Here is a 17,122-nt window from a genome sequence, read left to right as displayed (position 1 = left end):
AGAGAAGATACCAGCCCTCTTTCCGAGTCCCTCAGCCTCAGTGGCCCAGATTTTTCAGATAAATGGGAGGAACGTGAAGACCGGGAAAGTCCCTTCCAGCACTGACGTTCTGGGGTCTGCTTGCCTCATGGCTCCTGTCTCCCTAGACAGTATGTGGAGGACGCGGCTGTCAATTCCCCTGGCATGACCCCTACTTCAACTGGCTTATGGGGGCAGACAAAAAACACATAAACAAACACATAAACAAATACATCCTTTCAGATGGTTGCAAGTGCAGTCAGGAGATGAAACCAGGTGGTGTGTTAGCATGACCTGGGTGGGGGGGAGCATTAGATGTGGTGATCAGGGAAGGTCACTCTGAGGAGGTGACAGCTGAGTTGAGACTGGGGGGAAATGCGTTACAAACAAGGACAGGGCAAGTGCAAGGGCCCTGAAGGGTGTGCGTTCAAGGCCCGAGTGGCTGCAATAGGTGACCCAGGGGTGGATGGAAGCTGAGTCATGCACGATCCTATAGTCCACAGTTGAGTCCTTGGATTTGACTCTAAGGGAAACACGGTTTTAAGCTCTGGCTTACAGTAGGGGAGTGACCCAATCTGATTGTTTTCCCTCTGTCTTGGGGGGCGGGGGGCTCCAGGGGTTGCTCCCCTGCCTTGCAGAGCTCTGGGTGGGGCAAGGTGGGGGTGGGGTGGGTGCCCCAGCAGTGAGGGCTCAGCTTCCTGTGTGGGTGGCTCATTGTGAGCCAACCCAGCGAGCTCACATCCTTCTCTGGGGCCTCTCCTGCTCTCCGGGTCCACCCCTGGTCAAGGAGAACCAGTTCTTCAGCCCAATGAGCACCTACCCAGAGTCACACATCCACATTTTGGTTGTAACTGGGGAGCGCTCCATCTACATCCTCGTGCCTAATCCCATCCATGTCCCCGGCCACATCCACGTCCCCACCATCCCCATCTCCATCTGTTTCCCTTGGGAACCTAATTTCCACTCCAGACTTGAGCCCTGATCAAACCTGGAGCCACCACTCCTACTTTTTTTGGGACAGAGGGGTTGGCTGGGGGACACCTATTGAGAATGGATTGTGATTTGGAAAATGGCGCCCAAACTCTTCTACACCATCAGCTCCCTCCCCTGTTTCTTCCAAATCCCCTCCCACAATCCCCTCCAGGCTGACTGTGTGCCCCTGCCTCCTTCCCACCCCCACAGAGTGATGCTACTGCTGGATTAGAAGGTTAAGGCTGGGCCTCTCACCCCTGCTCCTCCAGGACCCAGCATCCCAGAGGGGCCTGGAGGTGCAGTTTCCCAAACCTCTGAGCCTCAATTCCCCCCTCCACTGGCCCTGCTCCTTACAGAGCCTTAGCAGCCCCCTGGGGGCACAGTCTCAAGAGAAGGGCAGTGGCTAGAAGGCAGGAGGCTGGGTAAATTTTCATCTTAAGATGCAAATTTGAATCATCAAGTTCCTCGCATCACACAAGGGTCATCAGGGTGGCTGAGCAGAGCCCAGGAGGGCAGGCCTGACCGGCCTGACAGCCCGTGAGAGTACTGTGACCAGGCAAATGAGACAGCTCTGCCAGTCACAGAGCAGGTGCATGACCTTCATCCCCAGCCTCTTCTCTGTCCTGCCTCCATCCCCTTAAGGCATTCCCCGCCCTCACGTCACTTCCTACCCCTCATCTCATCCTTACTGAATATTCATCCTCATTCCAATCCCATCATTGATTCAGTTCCCAACCCTGATCTTGTCCTCATCACTAACCCGTGTTTCGAGAATCTCCCAGTTACCAGGTACTGTGCCTGGAGGTGGGGGAGAAAACCAAACCAAATTACAGACAGTCTAATCTAGTGGAAAAGAAAGATATCCATCCATCTACAGTGCTCTGGGAGCCATTAAGAGTTAAACCTGGTCTTTCTTGATGAAGCAATTATCAAGCTAAGATCTGAAGGAAGAGGAAACATTAACCAGGTCTAAGAGGTGGAGAGGGAACAGTATGTGCAAAGGCCCTGTGGTTGGAAGGAGTTGACCACACTTTATACCTTTACTCAAAAGTCCCCTTCTAAAGAGCTCTTGCCTGGCTACTCTATATCTAAATTTGCTCCCCTATACTTTATACAGTAAGTCCCTTACATACGAATGAGTTGTGTTCTGAGAGCACGTTCATAAGTCCAATTTGTTCCTAATTCCAGCAAATTTAGCCTAGGTACCCAACTAACACAACTGGCTGTACAGTACTGTACTGTAATAGGTTTATAATATTTTTCACACAAATAATACATAAACAAACACAAAACATAAAGAAAACATTTTTAATCTTACAGGACGGTACCTTGAGAAGTACAGCAGTGCAGTACAACAGCTGGCGCTTCTCAGCAGTACCAGCTACATCACCACTGCTTCTATTCTTGCTTCCAGACATCCTGGGCTTGAAATAAAGATGCTGTACTGCTGTACTCTATACAGCGCTGTACAGTAAAGTACACAAAAGCACCACCACTTGCAGAGGATGCAGGGACATGACAATATATACCAGACACGGGAGCTAACTTAGGTGATTGGATATGCGAAAGCATGTTCGCATCTTTAAAAGTTGGCTACTTGAAGGCTCGTGTGTAGGGGACTTACTGTATTATCCTTCCCTGCTTTATAGCTTCTCTTCAGCACTTATCACTTTTTAATGTAGTATTTATTTATTTTTTAAATTAAAAATTTATTTATTTATTTACTTTTGGCTGTGCTCAGTCTTCTTTGCTGCGCGCAGGCTTTCTCTAGTTGCGGCAAGCGGGGGCTGCTCTTCGTTGCAGTGCACGGGCTTCTCATTGCGGTGACTTCTTTTGTTGCGAAGCACGGGCTCTAGGCATGTGGGCTCCCGTAGTTGTGACACACAGGCTTAGTTGCTCCACCACATATGGGATCTTCCCGGACCAGGGCTCGAACCCATGTCCCCTGCATTGGCAGGTGGTTTCTTAACCACCGAGCCACCGGGGAAGTCCCAGGGTATGTTTTTTTTAGAAAGCATATGTGGGCACTGCCTGCAAGTCCCCGGCAGTAGGTCTTCCTTCTGCCCTGCTTCCCATGGCCCTTTCTCAGTGGGTTGTTCATTTTAAAGTTGGGACCATAGGTCACCATCAACCTCTCGAGCAGTTTTCAGGCGGGCCACGCCTTATGCTGCTGGACGGTCTGGAAGAGGGCTGCCCTTGAGCCACATGACCATTAGGTCCAGTCAGCTGTGGTCAGTGGGATTGGGGGCAGGACTGTGTTCCCCCTATGGTACCCTTCCAGGGGGCTGTGGTTGTGCAGGACTTTGAGGCTTGGAGTCTTCAAAAGGCATAGTGGTGCCGTCCAATGAGCTTTTATTCTCTGGGGGTTTTTTTTGTTTCTGTTTTGCGGTGTATTGGGGATGAGTTACACCAGACCCAGCAGGGGCATATGGGGGCCTGGTTTTCTGGGGAGTCCTTTTCTCTGGGTGGCAGGTAGCCTAGAGCTATGGGGTCAAAGGGATGTCATGTGGGGCCCTTTTCCCCAGGGGATTTAGATGGAGACGCTGTTCTCGATGATGGGAGGGTCCAGGTAGGTGTAGGGGAGCTCCAGGTCCTGGTTTCTCTCCTGGATGTCTCGCGAGATCTGAGCCAGGCGGCTCTGGAAGGCCGCGATGCTCCAGCACGGGGCCGCCTCCGTGAAGTGTTCGTCCGGGTAGGTGCCCAGGGACCGCTGGGAACCAAACACAAGGCTGGGTGGAGGGGCTGCTTTGCAGCCAGGATCCGCCTTAGCCATCCACCCTGGGGGACATGAAGCAGCCTACAACTGAGCCTCACCCGTGCCCCCTCCCCCTGAACAGTGATGATTACTGCAGGTAGCTCTCGGGGATGAAAGCTCAAGTGAGAGTTTTAAAGGGGGCGGCCTCACTGGAACATATCACACGTTGCCCTTGCAGCTAAGGGTGACTCTGCATCATCTCATTTGGCCATTTGACCCCTTGTGAGATGTCCAATGCCCTCGTGTCCTCCTGGGAAGACTCACCGGGGTCTCATGGCACAGTGGGGTGTGGGTCAGGGAGAGTAAACAGTGTCGCCTCCCTTACCCCAGGGCTGGCCTGGTCTGGCTCCCAGCCCCACACTCACTCTGTCTCCAGGCTCCTTGCTCAGTGCCCAGAGGGCAACGATGACATCACATGTGGCATTGACTGGTGGGAGGGTGGCTATGAACCTCTCCGGGCTTGCCTGGCCTTTAGAGGTGGGCGGTGGCAGCTGCATGGTAGGTGGCAGGTTGGGCATCCAGGCACTGAAGTCAAACTGAAGGCCGAGAGGGCAGAGTGAGGCTAGGAGCCCGGCCCCCTCCGTCCCGCCACCCTGGCATTGACCCTTCTCACCTGCCCTGTACCGACAGCGGAATGCTTGGCCGAGCAGGTGAATATCACCATAGTGACATACTGTATCAGGGCTTCCCGTGTCCCCAGGGAGGAGGGTACGCCTGCAGGGAGAGCTGGGCTGGGAACGGGGCTACCAGGGTCCTGAGGACAATGCCGCAGTGGCCTGAGGGTAGAACCTAAGAACCGAGGTCCCCCTACCTGAGCTCTCCCGGCCTAGGAAGCCCTCGGAGAAGATCTCCCACACCCAGGCCTGGAGTTCACTGTCATCGCGGACAGACTCATCGCTCAGGTAGTAGATGCCGATCATTTCGGAGACAAAGCTGCAAGGTGCACGGGGTTCCATCCCAGCTGTGAACCCCGACCCTCTCTGAGGAGTGCCCCCGCCTGGTCCCAGTGCTATGAACGTCCGGCCCTCCTCCTGGTGGACGCCTCCCTGGGCCTTCCTTCTCCTTCCCAGTCTTCCTTCCTGTCCCCCAAGGCCCCAGCTCTCTGGGGCTGGCCCCCTCACCATTCCACTGCACCCCAGATCTGCATCCCATCATCCCGGTAGTAGTAGCCTGGGATGTCTTCAACTCCTCGGGCCCGGATATCCTCAGGCAGACACAGGACGGAATAGTTCAGCTGTTCCATGTACCTCTGTATCAGCTCAGAGAAACCTTCAATGCCAAGGCCTGTGGACTGGGAAACGGGACTCCTGGGTACCACAGCCCTTGCTCCAGAAGCAGGAGGTAATAGTGGTTGGGGAGACAGGGCCACTCCCACCCCAAGACACCAGATTCTTTTTTTTTTTTTTTTTGCGGTACGCGGGCCTCTCACTGTTGTGGCCTCTCCCGTTGCGGAGCACAGGCTCCGGACGCAGGCTCAGCGGCCATGGCTCATGGGCCCAGCCGCTCTGCGGCATGTGGGATCTTCCCAGACCGGGACACGAACCCGCGTTCCCTGCATCGGCAGGCGGACTCTCAACCACTGCGCCACCAGGGAAGCCCAAGACCCCAGATTCTTTACACTGCAGGAATATCCCATCCCCACCCTCCCTAAAGCAGTCCTTACCCTGTCCACCACCTTCCCGGGGGCAATGAGTAGCTCACGGGCCAGCGTGTTGATGTGCAGGGTGTACCGTGTGTGTGGGATCAGCAGCTGTAAGGGCCAGAGAAGGCAGAGCTAGGCGAAGCCTGGGTCTCTGTGGCCCCAGACCCGCCCCCCATAGAGGAACCCAGGCTTGTCAATCACACATGGAGAGAGATGACAGGGACAAGGGGGCAGCCTGGGATAGGGATCAGGGCTCCAGGCCCAGTGATGGGGGCTAAGGTCCACCAGCATCCTGTTCTGTGACCTTGAGCATGTGTTTTCCTCTCTCTGGGCATCAGATCACTGGGCAAATGAGAGGGCTGATCTGGACAGCACTATGAATCCCTCCAGCTCTGGCCTCCTGTGATTTCCTAACCCCAGGCAGGCAAAGCACCGTGATAACCAGGGCCTGCGGGCCTGGCAATGTGAAATGGTCCCCTAGAGACCACGTCTGAGTGCCAGGCCCTGGGAGCTGTAGATTGTCGGAAAGAATCAGCCTGGATTGAAGAGGACAGAGTAGGGCCTGCATCAGGACCCAGGAGACTGTCTAAGGAAGAATCAGAAAATGTGAGTAGCTGTGGACCCCTCATCTTCACAGAGGAGATGCTCCAGGTCCCTGGAGGAAATGAATCTGGGCCATCTGAAGGCTTAGCAGAGCCCACCTTAGAGACACGGGTCTCCCTCCCAGGGCTCCCCACCCTGCAGCTATCTGCAGAAAACCTGTTGGTCAAAGCCATGTTCACACTTTGGCATCTCTCAGCCCCAGGTCTCTCCTTTCCTAGGAGCTGGGCTTCTGTGATCGCTGTTGGCTTGAGCTCCCCTAAGAAGAGAATCTCTCTGGGGCATAGCCTGCTCTCACATGCGGTCCTCTCCCTCGCGCCTGTCCTCATCACCTCACCCTAGCTCAGGGCCTGCTGGAAAGCAGCCTCTCAGGGGAATTGTGCAGGGAGATGCTGCTGAGGCAGAATGGGGGCTCAGCATCTCAGCCTGAAAGGACAGGGCCACGTGGGGACAGGGGGCATAGGACCCCGAAGGGCAGGCCCAGGTGCAGCGACCTGCAGGCTTGGGGCACAGTCTGGGTCGTCTTGCTGGGCCACTGACCTTGAAGAGTGGGTGGCAGTGAGGCAGCTGGCGCAGCGTAGCCAGGGTGAAGACCTCGGTCACCAGGTGTACCTGTAACAGGTGTGTGAGGGCCTCGTGGATGGAGAACTCGGCATTGCGCACCCACGTCTTGGCCAGCAGCCAGTCCCACTTGTCGTCGCTGGGCAGAAAGATGGGGCTGTCGGGCCCAGGGGTCTGGCTGAGCTATAGGAGAGGCCAGTGGGGAGAGGCAGCCTTGAGTGTCTGCCAACCATTTAGTCAGACCTCTCCCTGCCCCTGCCCTGTCGCCTGCCCGGCTGCTGACCTGGATGGCGAGGGGCAGCAGGGGCCCACACCCTGGGCGCTGGTATAGCAGGGTCATTGGGGCCGCGGAGAACTGAGGCCTCCTATTAATGACATTGGTGCGGATGCCAGAGAGGATGCCGTAATCCACCAGGAACAAGGACCCTTTCTGCGGGAGAGAGAAGGGGAGCCAGGGCTGCCATCTGGCTTTCTAAAGGCAGAAGGTGGGGAGTAGGGGGGTGGGGAGAGGATTCAGGGCCAGGATACTGTGCACGGGAGAGGGTGTTCCTGGCACGTAGCACACAGTAGGTCCTTAACAAATGTGAGTGTTATTCCTCTCCAGTAGGGGATGGGCCCAAAGCACTGAGATGGGGGTGTGCAGAGCCAGGACTCCTGTGCCCCTCACCTCCAGCTCAGCCTGCAGACTCGTCCCGGGGCCCAACACTGGGGCCACCATGGCATCAGTGACAGGGAAGTTCTTTGGGAGGTGGCGACAGCGGCGGATCAGGACCGGGTTGAGGCCATTCAGGAACTGGTAGGCGAAGAAGGCATCCTCCTGCCAGTGCTCAAACACATACTCTGCAGGGGGGCAGGGGAGATGGGACCAGTCACCCCAGCGCCCAGGGGTCTCCCCCTGAGCGCCATTGTGGCGTTTCTCCTGCGTCCATCCTGTGCTCCCCTCTCTTCTCATGCAGTACTTCCCAGGGTGACCTCCTCTGACCCCTTGGCTTCAGTTCACCAAACAGCAAACCTTAGTCCCCAGCCCACCAGTCCCACCATCTACCTGCCATCTCCAACCCCATGACTCAAACACAGTATATTGGAGGCTGAACATGGGCTCCTGCTCTAGCCCAGTCCCCAGCCCATTGCCTGGCATCCCGGGAATGGCACCTTCATCCACTGGATTGCAGGTGGCAGAGCCCGGAGTCCTCTCGGCAGCTCCCCCCATCCTCCGCCCATCGAGTCCCACCGATTCTCCATCCTCAGTAGCTCTTGCTCCACACGTCCACTCCATCTCTGCTGTCACTGCCTCGCTGAGGATTCCATCCTCTGCTGACCACAGCCAGAGCCTCATAACTGGTCCTCCTGCTTGCACTCCTGTCCCCTAACAGCCCCCTCCCCACGGCACATCTGGCCACAGTACTCCCCAGCTGGCAGCTGGTTGAAGGTCCCACTGCCCTTAGGAAAGGCCCGAGCTCCTGCCACGGCCTCCACAGTCCTGCACGGCCCAGGGCCCATGCACGTCTCCTGCTTCGCCTCCTGTCTTCCTTCCCTGGCTCAATCCCCTTTGGCCACAGCAGCATCTTTCCCCTCAAAGGTCTCCACTCCTTCCATCTTCAGGGCCTTCACATGCACCGGACCGCCCCCCCCCCCGAACCTGAAGCACCCTCTGCGCTCACACACCATGCCTGGCGCTGTTGACATCTCCCCACTTTGAGGTCTCAGCATAAAAGTCACCTCCGTAGAGAGTTCCCTAGCTGGACTAGGCCAGGTCCCCCTTTTACACACTCTCACTGGAGCTGATGCACAGGTTTCATAAGCGAAACTCATTATTTGCCTTTGAGCCTAATGTCTACTTGTCTGCTCAACTGGGAGCCCTGTGGGGGCAAGGACTGTGTCCACAGTCCCTAAGCGAGTGTCTCATGTGTAGTAGCCCAACAAGTGTCTGATGGATACAAGGCATTAGAAGGTCAGAGGTGCCCCCACGACACGTCCTTTTCTGTGTCTGAGGAGAAAGTAAGGTCTCGTGGGAGTCAGGGGCCTGCCCAAGGTCACACAGTGAACTGGCGCTTGGTTTTCTGAGATTCCTGACAGCCAGGAGAGCTGATACCCCAGGGAAGAGGTCTGGAGCCCCGGCTGGAGCCCCTCACCCACGGCTGGGGTCTTCCAGAAGTTGAACACACTTCTCATCTCCTCCAGGCTCTTCCAGAGCCCCTTGCGGTCCAGCAGCCCTTTGAGTTTCAGATGTGCCAACCTGCCAGAAGATGTGAAAAGTGGGGAGAGGGAGGCAAGAGGCCCTGGGAGACCCGCCCGCGTTGGCTACGCTTATCCATCTTGGGGTCCTGAACCAGCCTCCGGGGGGGACCGTGGTAGTCACTGCCCCTGACGTCATCCTCACCTTGTTGGAACAGGTGGTGAGCAGAGGCCGTGCCCTGGGCTGGGCTGTGTGACCCACATCCCTGATGGTGGGGGAGCTGAGTGGGGGAGGGCAGAAGGCAGGGGTACCCGTACCCCTGAGGCCCAGGGGCAGGAGAGGGTGGGCATCCTCACATCGAGCTGCCTCGCAGGTAGAAGGTGATGTTCTTTGCCAGAGAGTATTTGATGTTGAGGTCCAGGTTTTTTATGGTCTCCTCGTTGAGGCAGCGAGGCCAGCCTGGGATGTAGGTCTTCCAGCTGGAGGGAGGACCAGGGAGGCAGTTAGCAAGAAGCCTCAGGGAAACCACTGACTAGGGAGAGGGAGTGGCAGACCCCTTGGAGGCCCTGGTCAGGGCCAGCCCCCTTCCACAAGCAGGGGTCTTCCTGGGCTCTGCCCTTCCCCTCCACCCTCAAGGCCGCAGGGAGAGCTGCCATGTTCCCACAGCCATGTTCTCCCCTGGTCAGTTGATTGGTCCAGGGTTGGGCACCTGGCCAGAGCAAGGCCAATCAGAATCCTTCCCAGGGAATTGGAGATTGGGGCTGGACCAGAGGTCATCTCTCTCTGGATATCTGGGTTATAGCACATAAACACCAGGACTGGAAGACTTCCCTGGTGGTGAAGTGGTGAAGAGTCCGTGCTTCCAATGCACGGGGCCCAGGTACGGTCCCTGGTCAGGGAACTAGACCCCATGTGCGTGCCGCAGCTAAGAGTTTGCCTGCCGCAACTAAGACCGGGCACAACCAAATAAATAAATAAATTTTTAAAAATAATTAAAAATAAAGGAGTTGCTATTAAAAAAAAAAAGGCCATTTTCCACTGTGTGGACTGGGAACCAAAGAAAGCTGTTCTGCAGGGAGAGAGGAAAGTGAAGCCAGAGAGAAAAGCATCTAGGGGGCTCCAGAGACAGGAGGAGAGTCACCCTGGCTTCTGGCCCGTAAGATCTGGCTACGCTTCCAGCCCTCACTTCTGTGACCTGTTGATGCATTCCCATTTTTTCTGTCTGCTAGCTGGAGTCTGTTATCGTTCTTGCAACCACAAAACTCCTGACTAACACAGATGCATCACAGAGCGGAGGCTGTCCTGAAGGTGGGAACACAGGAAGGCGTCAGTTGCCTTTGGCAGGCATCCCGTGGAGAGACACTTCAGCCTCCAAAGCTTGGGGGAGCCCAGAAATGTACTCTGGCCCGGCCTAAAGAGATCTAGCCTCTTTAAATCCCTTTATCCAGCAAGCAACACAGCCTGAAGACCTTTAGGTGAAATGGTAAAATCATGTCCCTGCAAAGCTGAGGACCCCCAGCCAGTCATCCTCTCATTCCCTCCCTCATTCATTCTTTGGTTCAATCCGTCATTGCCTTTGGGTTTGAACAGGCAACTTCAGAGCACAATTTGCAGTTAAAGTACACTGCCACCAGGTGGTGGCCAAACCCTGCTTCTCCAACTTTAATGCACAAAAACTTAGTTCCCCCAGGGATCTTGGTAAAATGCAGATTCTCATCAAGTAGGTTTGGGGTGGCCCAAGACCCTGTATTTCTAACAAGCTCCCAGGTGATGCCGACCCTGTGGACGTGAGACCTCACTCTGAGTACTGAGGGCATAGCCACTTGGATCAGAGGTAACTGAGGGGCATTACGAACCTCGGTACACACGTGTGCAGGGCTTTGCGGCTGACAAGCTACATTCTCAACCATCTTCTCATTTGTTTTTCCTAATAACACAAATCAGCCTGGTATTCTTAGCTCCTTTTGCAGAAGAAATTAAGGATCAAAAAGGTTAACTAATTTGCTTAAGATTTCACAGCTCCTTTCGGCAGGGCCTAGGCTGGCCTTGCGTCTCCTGACTCCTGTGTCCTTGTTTTGCCAAGAAAGGAAGAAAGGCCACTCCACAGACACAGCTCCCTCCATCTGTTCCCTCACCTGGGGCTGATGCTGGCGGATTAGGCGCCATGGTTTTCTCTGGGATGTAATTCACAACGCACGTGGAATCACCAGGAGCCAAGTAAGCCTGCAGCTGCTGTGCCCCCAGAGACCTAAAGCGCAAGCCTGCAGCCCGCTCTTCAGACAGCAGCCCAGTTGGCCAGACCATGACCTTTTGAACATTTGCTCGCGCGTGTGGTCCCTGGCTTTCTGCCTTAGAAGTCCTCGCCAGCGACCCGGAAAGACTCCAGCAAGAGTGAGGCATTTAAAAGCAGTGGGTTTCAGGGCTTCCCTGGTGGCGCGGTGGTTGAGAGTCCGTCCCCTGCCGATGCAGGGGACGCAGGTTCGTGCCCCGGTCCGGGAAGATCCCACATGCCGTGGAGCGGCTGGGCCCGTGAGCCATGGCTGCTGAGCCTGCGCGTCCGGAACCTGTGCTCCGCAACGGGAGAGGCCACAACAGTGAGAGGCCCGCGTACCGCAAAAAAAAAAAAGAAAAAGCAGTGGGTTTCAAACTTCAGTGGGCATGAGTCATCTGGAAGGCTTGTTAAAACAATATTGCTAGGGGAACTTGCCTGGTGGGGCAGTGGTTAAGACTCCCTGCTCCTAATGCAGGCGGCTTGGGTTTGATCTCCGGTCAGGCGCAGCCCCCCCCAAAAAAACAACCAAAAAACAAAAAAAACCCCAATATTGTTAGCAACAAGGATTTACTGTTATCGCTACAGGGAATTATATATCCAGCGTCAACTACAATTTGGCCCTTGCCATCCTCCTCTACAAGGACAAGGACTAAATCATGTGTTGCTGCAGTTGCTGACTTTCAACTCCCAAAGGAGTTCAGGGTGGGGAGCAGAAATGAGGCATTCTGTGCTCTGAGCAAAACGGGCAGAACAGGTTTTCAGATAGATATGATTTTATGAACCCAATTCTCGTATCACCTCATATCCAGAAAAGCACTAAAATCCTTCGTGGTGACGACTGCTCTTCGTGACTATTAGAAACCTTCTGCAAAACAAAATATGTGCTCGACTGCAAGAGCTCCCCCTTCACCAAGATCACACAGGTACTGACTTTCCCCACTACCTCTGTGGAGCAGTTCCTCAGAGCTCTCTGAAATGCCGTCTCCTGGGCTGTAGTCCTCATTTTGCCCCAAATAAAACTTAACCCACAACTGTCATGCTGCACATTTTTATTAAGCTGACGCCAGTATCTTGTAATAACGTATAGTGGAATATAATCTGCAAATAAACAACCCAGGGCACGCTGCTGTACACCTGAAATGGACACAACGTTGTAAATCAACTAGACTTCAGTCAAAAACACCAACACTGCTGCCCCTCACCCTCAATATCTGATTCAGTAGCTATGAGGTGGGTCTGAGAAACTGTATTTCTAACGAGTTCCTGGAGATGCTGTGATTGGAAAGGACAGAGGACCAGGCAGGGACTTCAGGCCGCGTCAACACCAGCGGAACGAGGCTGACCCTCATCCCCTCGGCAACTCGCCTCCCCCCCAGTAACCCCCTCCTCACCTGTACGTCTCCCGCCTGGCCTGCAGCTCCTCCTGGCGCTGCTGCTGGAGGGTGGGGTGGCGGTCCTCCCAGGAAATCTTCGCTGTGGGAGCAGAGGAGCCGGTGGGGAGGACGGAGAAAGCCCCCTGACCTCCGGCCCCAGCTGCTCTCCCCTCCACTCCAGCCACCCCTTACCAGATCCCCTGCCCCCATAAGTAGTTTCTCCCACACCAGACTGCCACCCCACCCTCTTCCCCCAAACTCCCTGTCCCTCCCCCTCGGCCACACCGGCTCACCTCTCCACTCCCCTTGCCTTTCCCCCCAATACACCAGGCCCTTCCTCCCTCCTGTGTCCCCCTCACCTGTCCCCTCCCGCAGTACCAGGCTCCCCTGGTCCTCCAGCCACTGGTAGCAGGGGAAGCGGAGGGGGGCGCCCCGGGGCGGCGTGAGCTGGACCCAGCGGCAGAACCAGGCGTCCGAGGCCAGGGGCCAGAAAGGACGGAGCAGCGTGGGGGGAGCCTTGTGCACGCGCAGCAGCAGCACCCGGCCCACGTCCTGGGGGCACGTCACCTTGAAGTCCTCCTCCTGGGGGGCAAGTTTAGTATCCTAGAGCACCGCCTCTCCTGCTCCCTCCTCCGCCGCCCCCACCCCCACCCCACACTCACAGCGCCGGCGCTGAACTCTTTGCCGAAATGGTCCAGGGGCAGTGGCAGGGTCTCTCCTTCGGTCCCCACGATGATGACAGACATTTTGTCCCACGTGCCAGCCCCGAAGGCCTCCCCAGTGGATACCCTCACCCTGAACTCAGCCATGGTGACAGCTGGAGTCTGGCTCTCTGCTGCTCATCCGACGTAACTGCACAGCCCAGAGGCTCACCCCCAGGGACAGGCACGGCCCCACCCTGGCCAGGCCTTGTGGAGGTAACTCAGTTCCCACGGGGCCCATTACCACCCCCAAAAGCAAGAGCTGGCTCCGGGCAGAGAGGGCGTGGCTGAGAGGCAGGAAGGGAGGGATGCAGATGGGGGTTGGGGTGCTCTGAGACGTGAGGGACTGGGCGTCCTGAGGTTTGGGAAACAGAACATTTCAGTGATGGGTGGGGCCGGAAGGAGTTGGGATCCAGTGGAGTTCATGGGTTCGTTTGTCCCCCTCTTAGTTTCTTTGCCTCCTTAGCCTTTAAAAGCCTAGGCAGGACCAACTCCCCACTTTCTACAAGTCTTCTTGGCCTGCCTTCATTATTTTATTTGATTCATGAATAATTTTGAGAACCTGCTCTGTGCCAGGTATTATGTTGGGTGCTGTGAGTATGGCCCCAGGCAAGGCCCAGTCTTTGCCCTTTTGCAGGTTAAGACTCAAGTGTGGAGGGCTTCCCTGGTGGCGCAGTTGTTGAGAGTCCGCCTGCCGATGCAGGGGACACGGGTTCGTGCCCCGGACTGGGGAGATCCCACATGCCGCAGAGCAGCTGGGCCTGTGAGCCATGGCCGCTGAGCCTGCGCGTCTGGAGCCTGTGCTCCGCAACGGGAGAGGCCACAGCAGTGAGAGGCCCGCGTACCGCAAAAAAAAAAAAAAAAAAAAAGATATCAGGGTGGCTGTGTCCATCGTAGCCACGTTGGTGATGATGATGAGCTGTGAGGGCTGTGGGGATTTTTCGGAAGTATGTGGGGAGGTCTTTTCTGGGCAATAGAAAAGCCCAAACAATAAACATCCCCTAAATAATTCAAGGAAAGCTTCTCATAGGAGGTGAGTTTTAAACTAGTGATGAAAAACTGATACAATTTTAATAGGCAGAGATGAACAAACAGGATAATCTAAACTCAAACCAGCCCGATAAAATATGGGAACATATTGGTTTATGTAACTGGAAAATTCAGGAGTAATGGCTTCAGGCCTGGATGGATCCAGGTGCCCAGAACATGTGTCAGGAATTGTGCTTCCTCAATGTTTCATTTCTGCTTTCTTCTGTGTTGAACTGTGTTAGCTCATTCTCAGGCAGACTTTTCCCAAGTGGTGGCAGAAATGATAACCAGCAGCTCTGGGCTTCTATCCTTCCAGCTTAGCAACCCTAGCACAAAGACAATGTCACCCGCTTACTGCAGATGTTCTGGGGCTGACCCTCACTGAACTGGCCTTGGTCACAGACTCTGAAGCTGGGGCTGGAATTAGTCCCATACAAACTATATGGATGGAGGGTGGAGATGGGTGGATCCCCAAAGGAATTTTAGATGTGGGAAGAAATAGGCAAAAAAAAAAAAAAAATGTGTTTATTCTACCTTTTCTGGGAGAAGTCCCTCTCAGAAACCATCTGTCAGCGGATTGCTGACCTGAGTTTTTCAAAACTCTCAACCAAGGTTTAGAGGTCTTCTGAAATGGAGAGCTTGTTCTGGTTATCCATTGCTGCATGATAAACTACACTAAAACTCTCTCTCTCTTTTTAAAAAATGTATTTGTTTATTTAGTTTTGGCTGCGTTGTGTCTTCGTCGCTGCGCGCGGGCTTCCTCTAGTTGCGGTGAGTGGGGGTTACTCTTCGTTGAGGTGCGCCGGCTTCCCATTGCGGTGGCTTCTCTTGTTGCAGAGCATGGGCTCTAGGCGCATGGGCTTCAGTGGTTGTGGCTTGCAGGCTCAGTAGTTGTGGCGCACGGGCTTAGTTGCTCCACGGCCTGTGGGATCTTCCCGGACCAGGGCTCAAACCCGTGTCCCCTGCACTGGCAGGCAGATTCTTAACCACTGCGCCACCAGGGTAGCCTCGTCTTTATTGAATTTGTTACAGCATTGCTTCTGTTTTATGTTTCGGTTTTTTGGCCAAGGCATGTGGGATCTTAGCTCCCCGACCAGGGATCGAACCCGCATCCCCTGCATTAGAAGGCGAAGTCTTAACCACTGGACCGCCAGGGAAGTCCCAGCTGCTGCTTTCTGCCTTCGGTGATGAAGAAGGCTGGGGAAGCTACTCCCCAACCCCCAGGGGACTACACCCAGGATGGATCCAAATGTTGTGGGGACCCTCAGCTCATCCAACCTTTTTTTGTTTGTTTGTTTGTTTTTGGCCGGGCTGCGTGGCTCGCGGGATCTTAGTTCCCCGACCAGGGATCGAACCTGGGCCCCCGGCAGTGAAAGCACAGAGTCCTAACCACTGGACCACCAGGGAATTCCCAAGCTTATCCAACTTTGAAGGCCCTCTTTGAGAAAAAGAATAGACAATTGGGTAGCGAGGCTTGGAAGGGACTTGTGCGGGTGAGAGATTGTGAAGTTTCACCTTCATCAGCTTTGCAGTGAAATCGCCTCTGCACAGGTAGAGAGCACGGCATCTCCAGCCAGCACCAGCAGCTGCTGAGCCAAAGTGAGACCAGGGGAATTTTCCTGATCCGGCAACCAGTTAAGCTGCCGCTGTATTCCTCCTTTGAAGAATGAGGGGGTGGGGGTCCCAGGATCAAATGATGCCCCTATGTCCCTCCTCTCCTGATGGAGAAGCCAGAGTTGGCGGAGGAGGGAAGGAGCAGGCCTGCTCCTTCCCTCCTCCCCCACTACACCACCCCCCCTCCCCATCAGGGCCCTGACCGGCGTGGTGAGGAACAGACTTTCAGAGCAGATTAGGAAATGGGAGTTTTCAACTGGACTGGACTTTGGAAGGTACTGGTTGGAGAAATGTAAAATGGGTTCATGTTCATATCCCACCAAGTCAAAAGTCTTTAAGAATCTGATTACACAGACATTGGCTTGGAGTTTAAGTCGTGCTCTTGCAGAAAAGAATCAAGGGGTCACAAAGCAGGGCTGCCTGTGAGAGAAACATCTCCAGAGCATCGCTGAGAGGCACCCCAAGGCCCAGAGCCTGAACTCCTGGGTGTGCTTCCTGATCCCAAGATTTGCTGCAACTGCGGTGATCGACAAGGCTTTTCACCACTGGGAGCCTCAGTTTCCATGTGTGTCAAATGGGTTGTGTGAGGATTAGGGGTCGTATATGGGGACGTGCTTTTTAGGTGATGGGATCGATGTTCCCTGTGACAGAATGGGTAAGTACCAGTGTGGCATGCCCTTCTCTGGGTCCAGGACCAGAGACCCAGACGCAGGGGTGGGTGGTAAAGTGCAATGTCCCTGGTGGAGGTGACAAAATGGCTTTAGTTTGGATGCACGAGTCTCTAGACTGTGACAAACAAGCTCCTCTCTGTGGGAACCTGGGTTTTCCAGACATCGCAGTTGTCCTTCTCCCCAATTTCTCTGCTCCCTTCCCCCTCTGGGAGCAGGGCAAGCCGCCTGTCCCACCCTAATCTCCTTGTCAAAGTCTAGTCACTAACTCACGAGGATGTTGACAAGCGAGATGCGCTGATCTTAGAGACCTCACTTCACTCTCCTTTGCATCGTCTCCTCTGGGGCAGGACCTGAAAGATTCCTCCAACTTCTAAATGCTGAGTCAGCACGAGAGTCCCGACAAGGCTACCAGGCTGTGCGCCTTTTCTCTCACAAGGTCCTAACCTCTGCGTGGGTTAGGTTCCCCCGTAAACGGAATTTCAGGAACAGTCATACTGCAGGGAAGGGCCCGGCCTGACTCTCGGTGGAGTTGAGGCTTAGAGAGAGACATCATCTCTTGTCATTCATCCTTCACTCCCTCCTCCCTCCAAATTCAGTGTTTATCTCCTTTTCTTTCCTCTTAAACCGGTCCAACCCCCACTGCTTCCCACAATCCTTTTGAGACACTTTTGACTGCAAAGAACAGAATACCTGATTCAATCTGGCTTAAGCAAAGAAAACAACTTGCTATCCCATCGT

General features: G+C 54.9%; 1 protein-coding gene across 3 annotated transcripts; it reads right to left on the bottom strand.

The window, feature by feature from the left end:
• Positions 1–3,520: 3,520 nt before the first annotated feature.
• Positions 3,521–13,178, bottom strand: LOC132415124 (polyunsaturated fatty acid lipoxygenase ALOX15B-like). Of its 3 annotated transcripts, XM_059998266.1 has the most exons (14): positions 13,032–13,178; positions 12,729–12,951; positions 12,388–12,469; positions 9,081–9,203; positions 8,681–8,784; positions 7,216–7,388; positions 6,832–6,978; positions 6,528–6,731; positions 5,409–5,495; positions 4,867–5,036; positions 4,557–4,678; positions 4,359–4,459; positions 4,111–4,281; positions 3,521–3,700 (listed from the first exon to the last, which is right to left on the bottom strand). In XM_059998266.1, exons 1-14 carry the CDS (start codon positions 13,176–13,178, stop codon positions 3,521–3,523), a joined length of 2,034 nt encoding a protein of 677 aa, XP_059854249.1. The 3 variants fall into 3 exon arrangements, with proteins under 3 accessions (XP_059854249.1, XP_059854250.1, XP_059854251.1); XM_059998267.1 differs by lacking the exon at positions 5,409–5,495; XM_059998268.1 differs by lacking the exons at positions 4,557–4,678; positions 5,409–5,495 and having other exon boundaries at positions 4,880–5,036.
• Between the last annotated feature and the right edge of the window lie 3,944 nt (positions 13,179–17,122).

The sequence above is a fragment of the Delphinus delphis genome, chromosome 19 (genome assembly GCF_949987515.2).
Source record: "Delphinus delphis chromosome 19, mDelDel1.2, whole genome shotgun sequence".
NCBI lineage: Eukaryota > Metazoa > Chordata > Mammalia > Artiodactyla > Delphinidae > Delphinus > Delphinus delphis.
The sequence above is the reverse complement of the archived record's forward strand: the minus strand, read 5'-3'. Positions and strand labels throughout refer to the sequence as shown.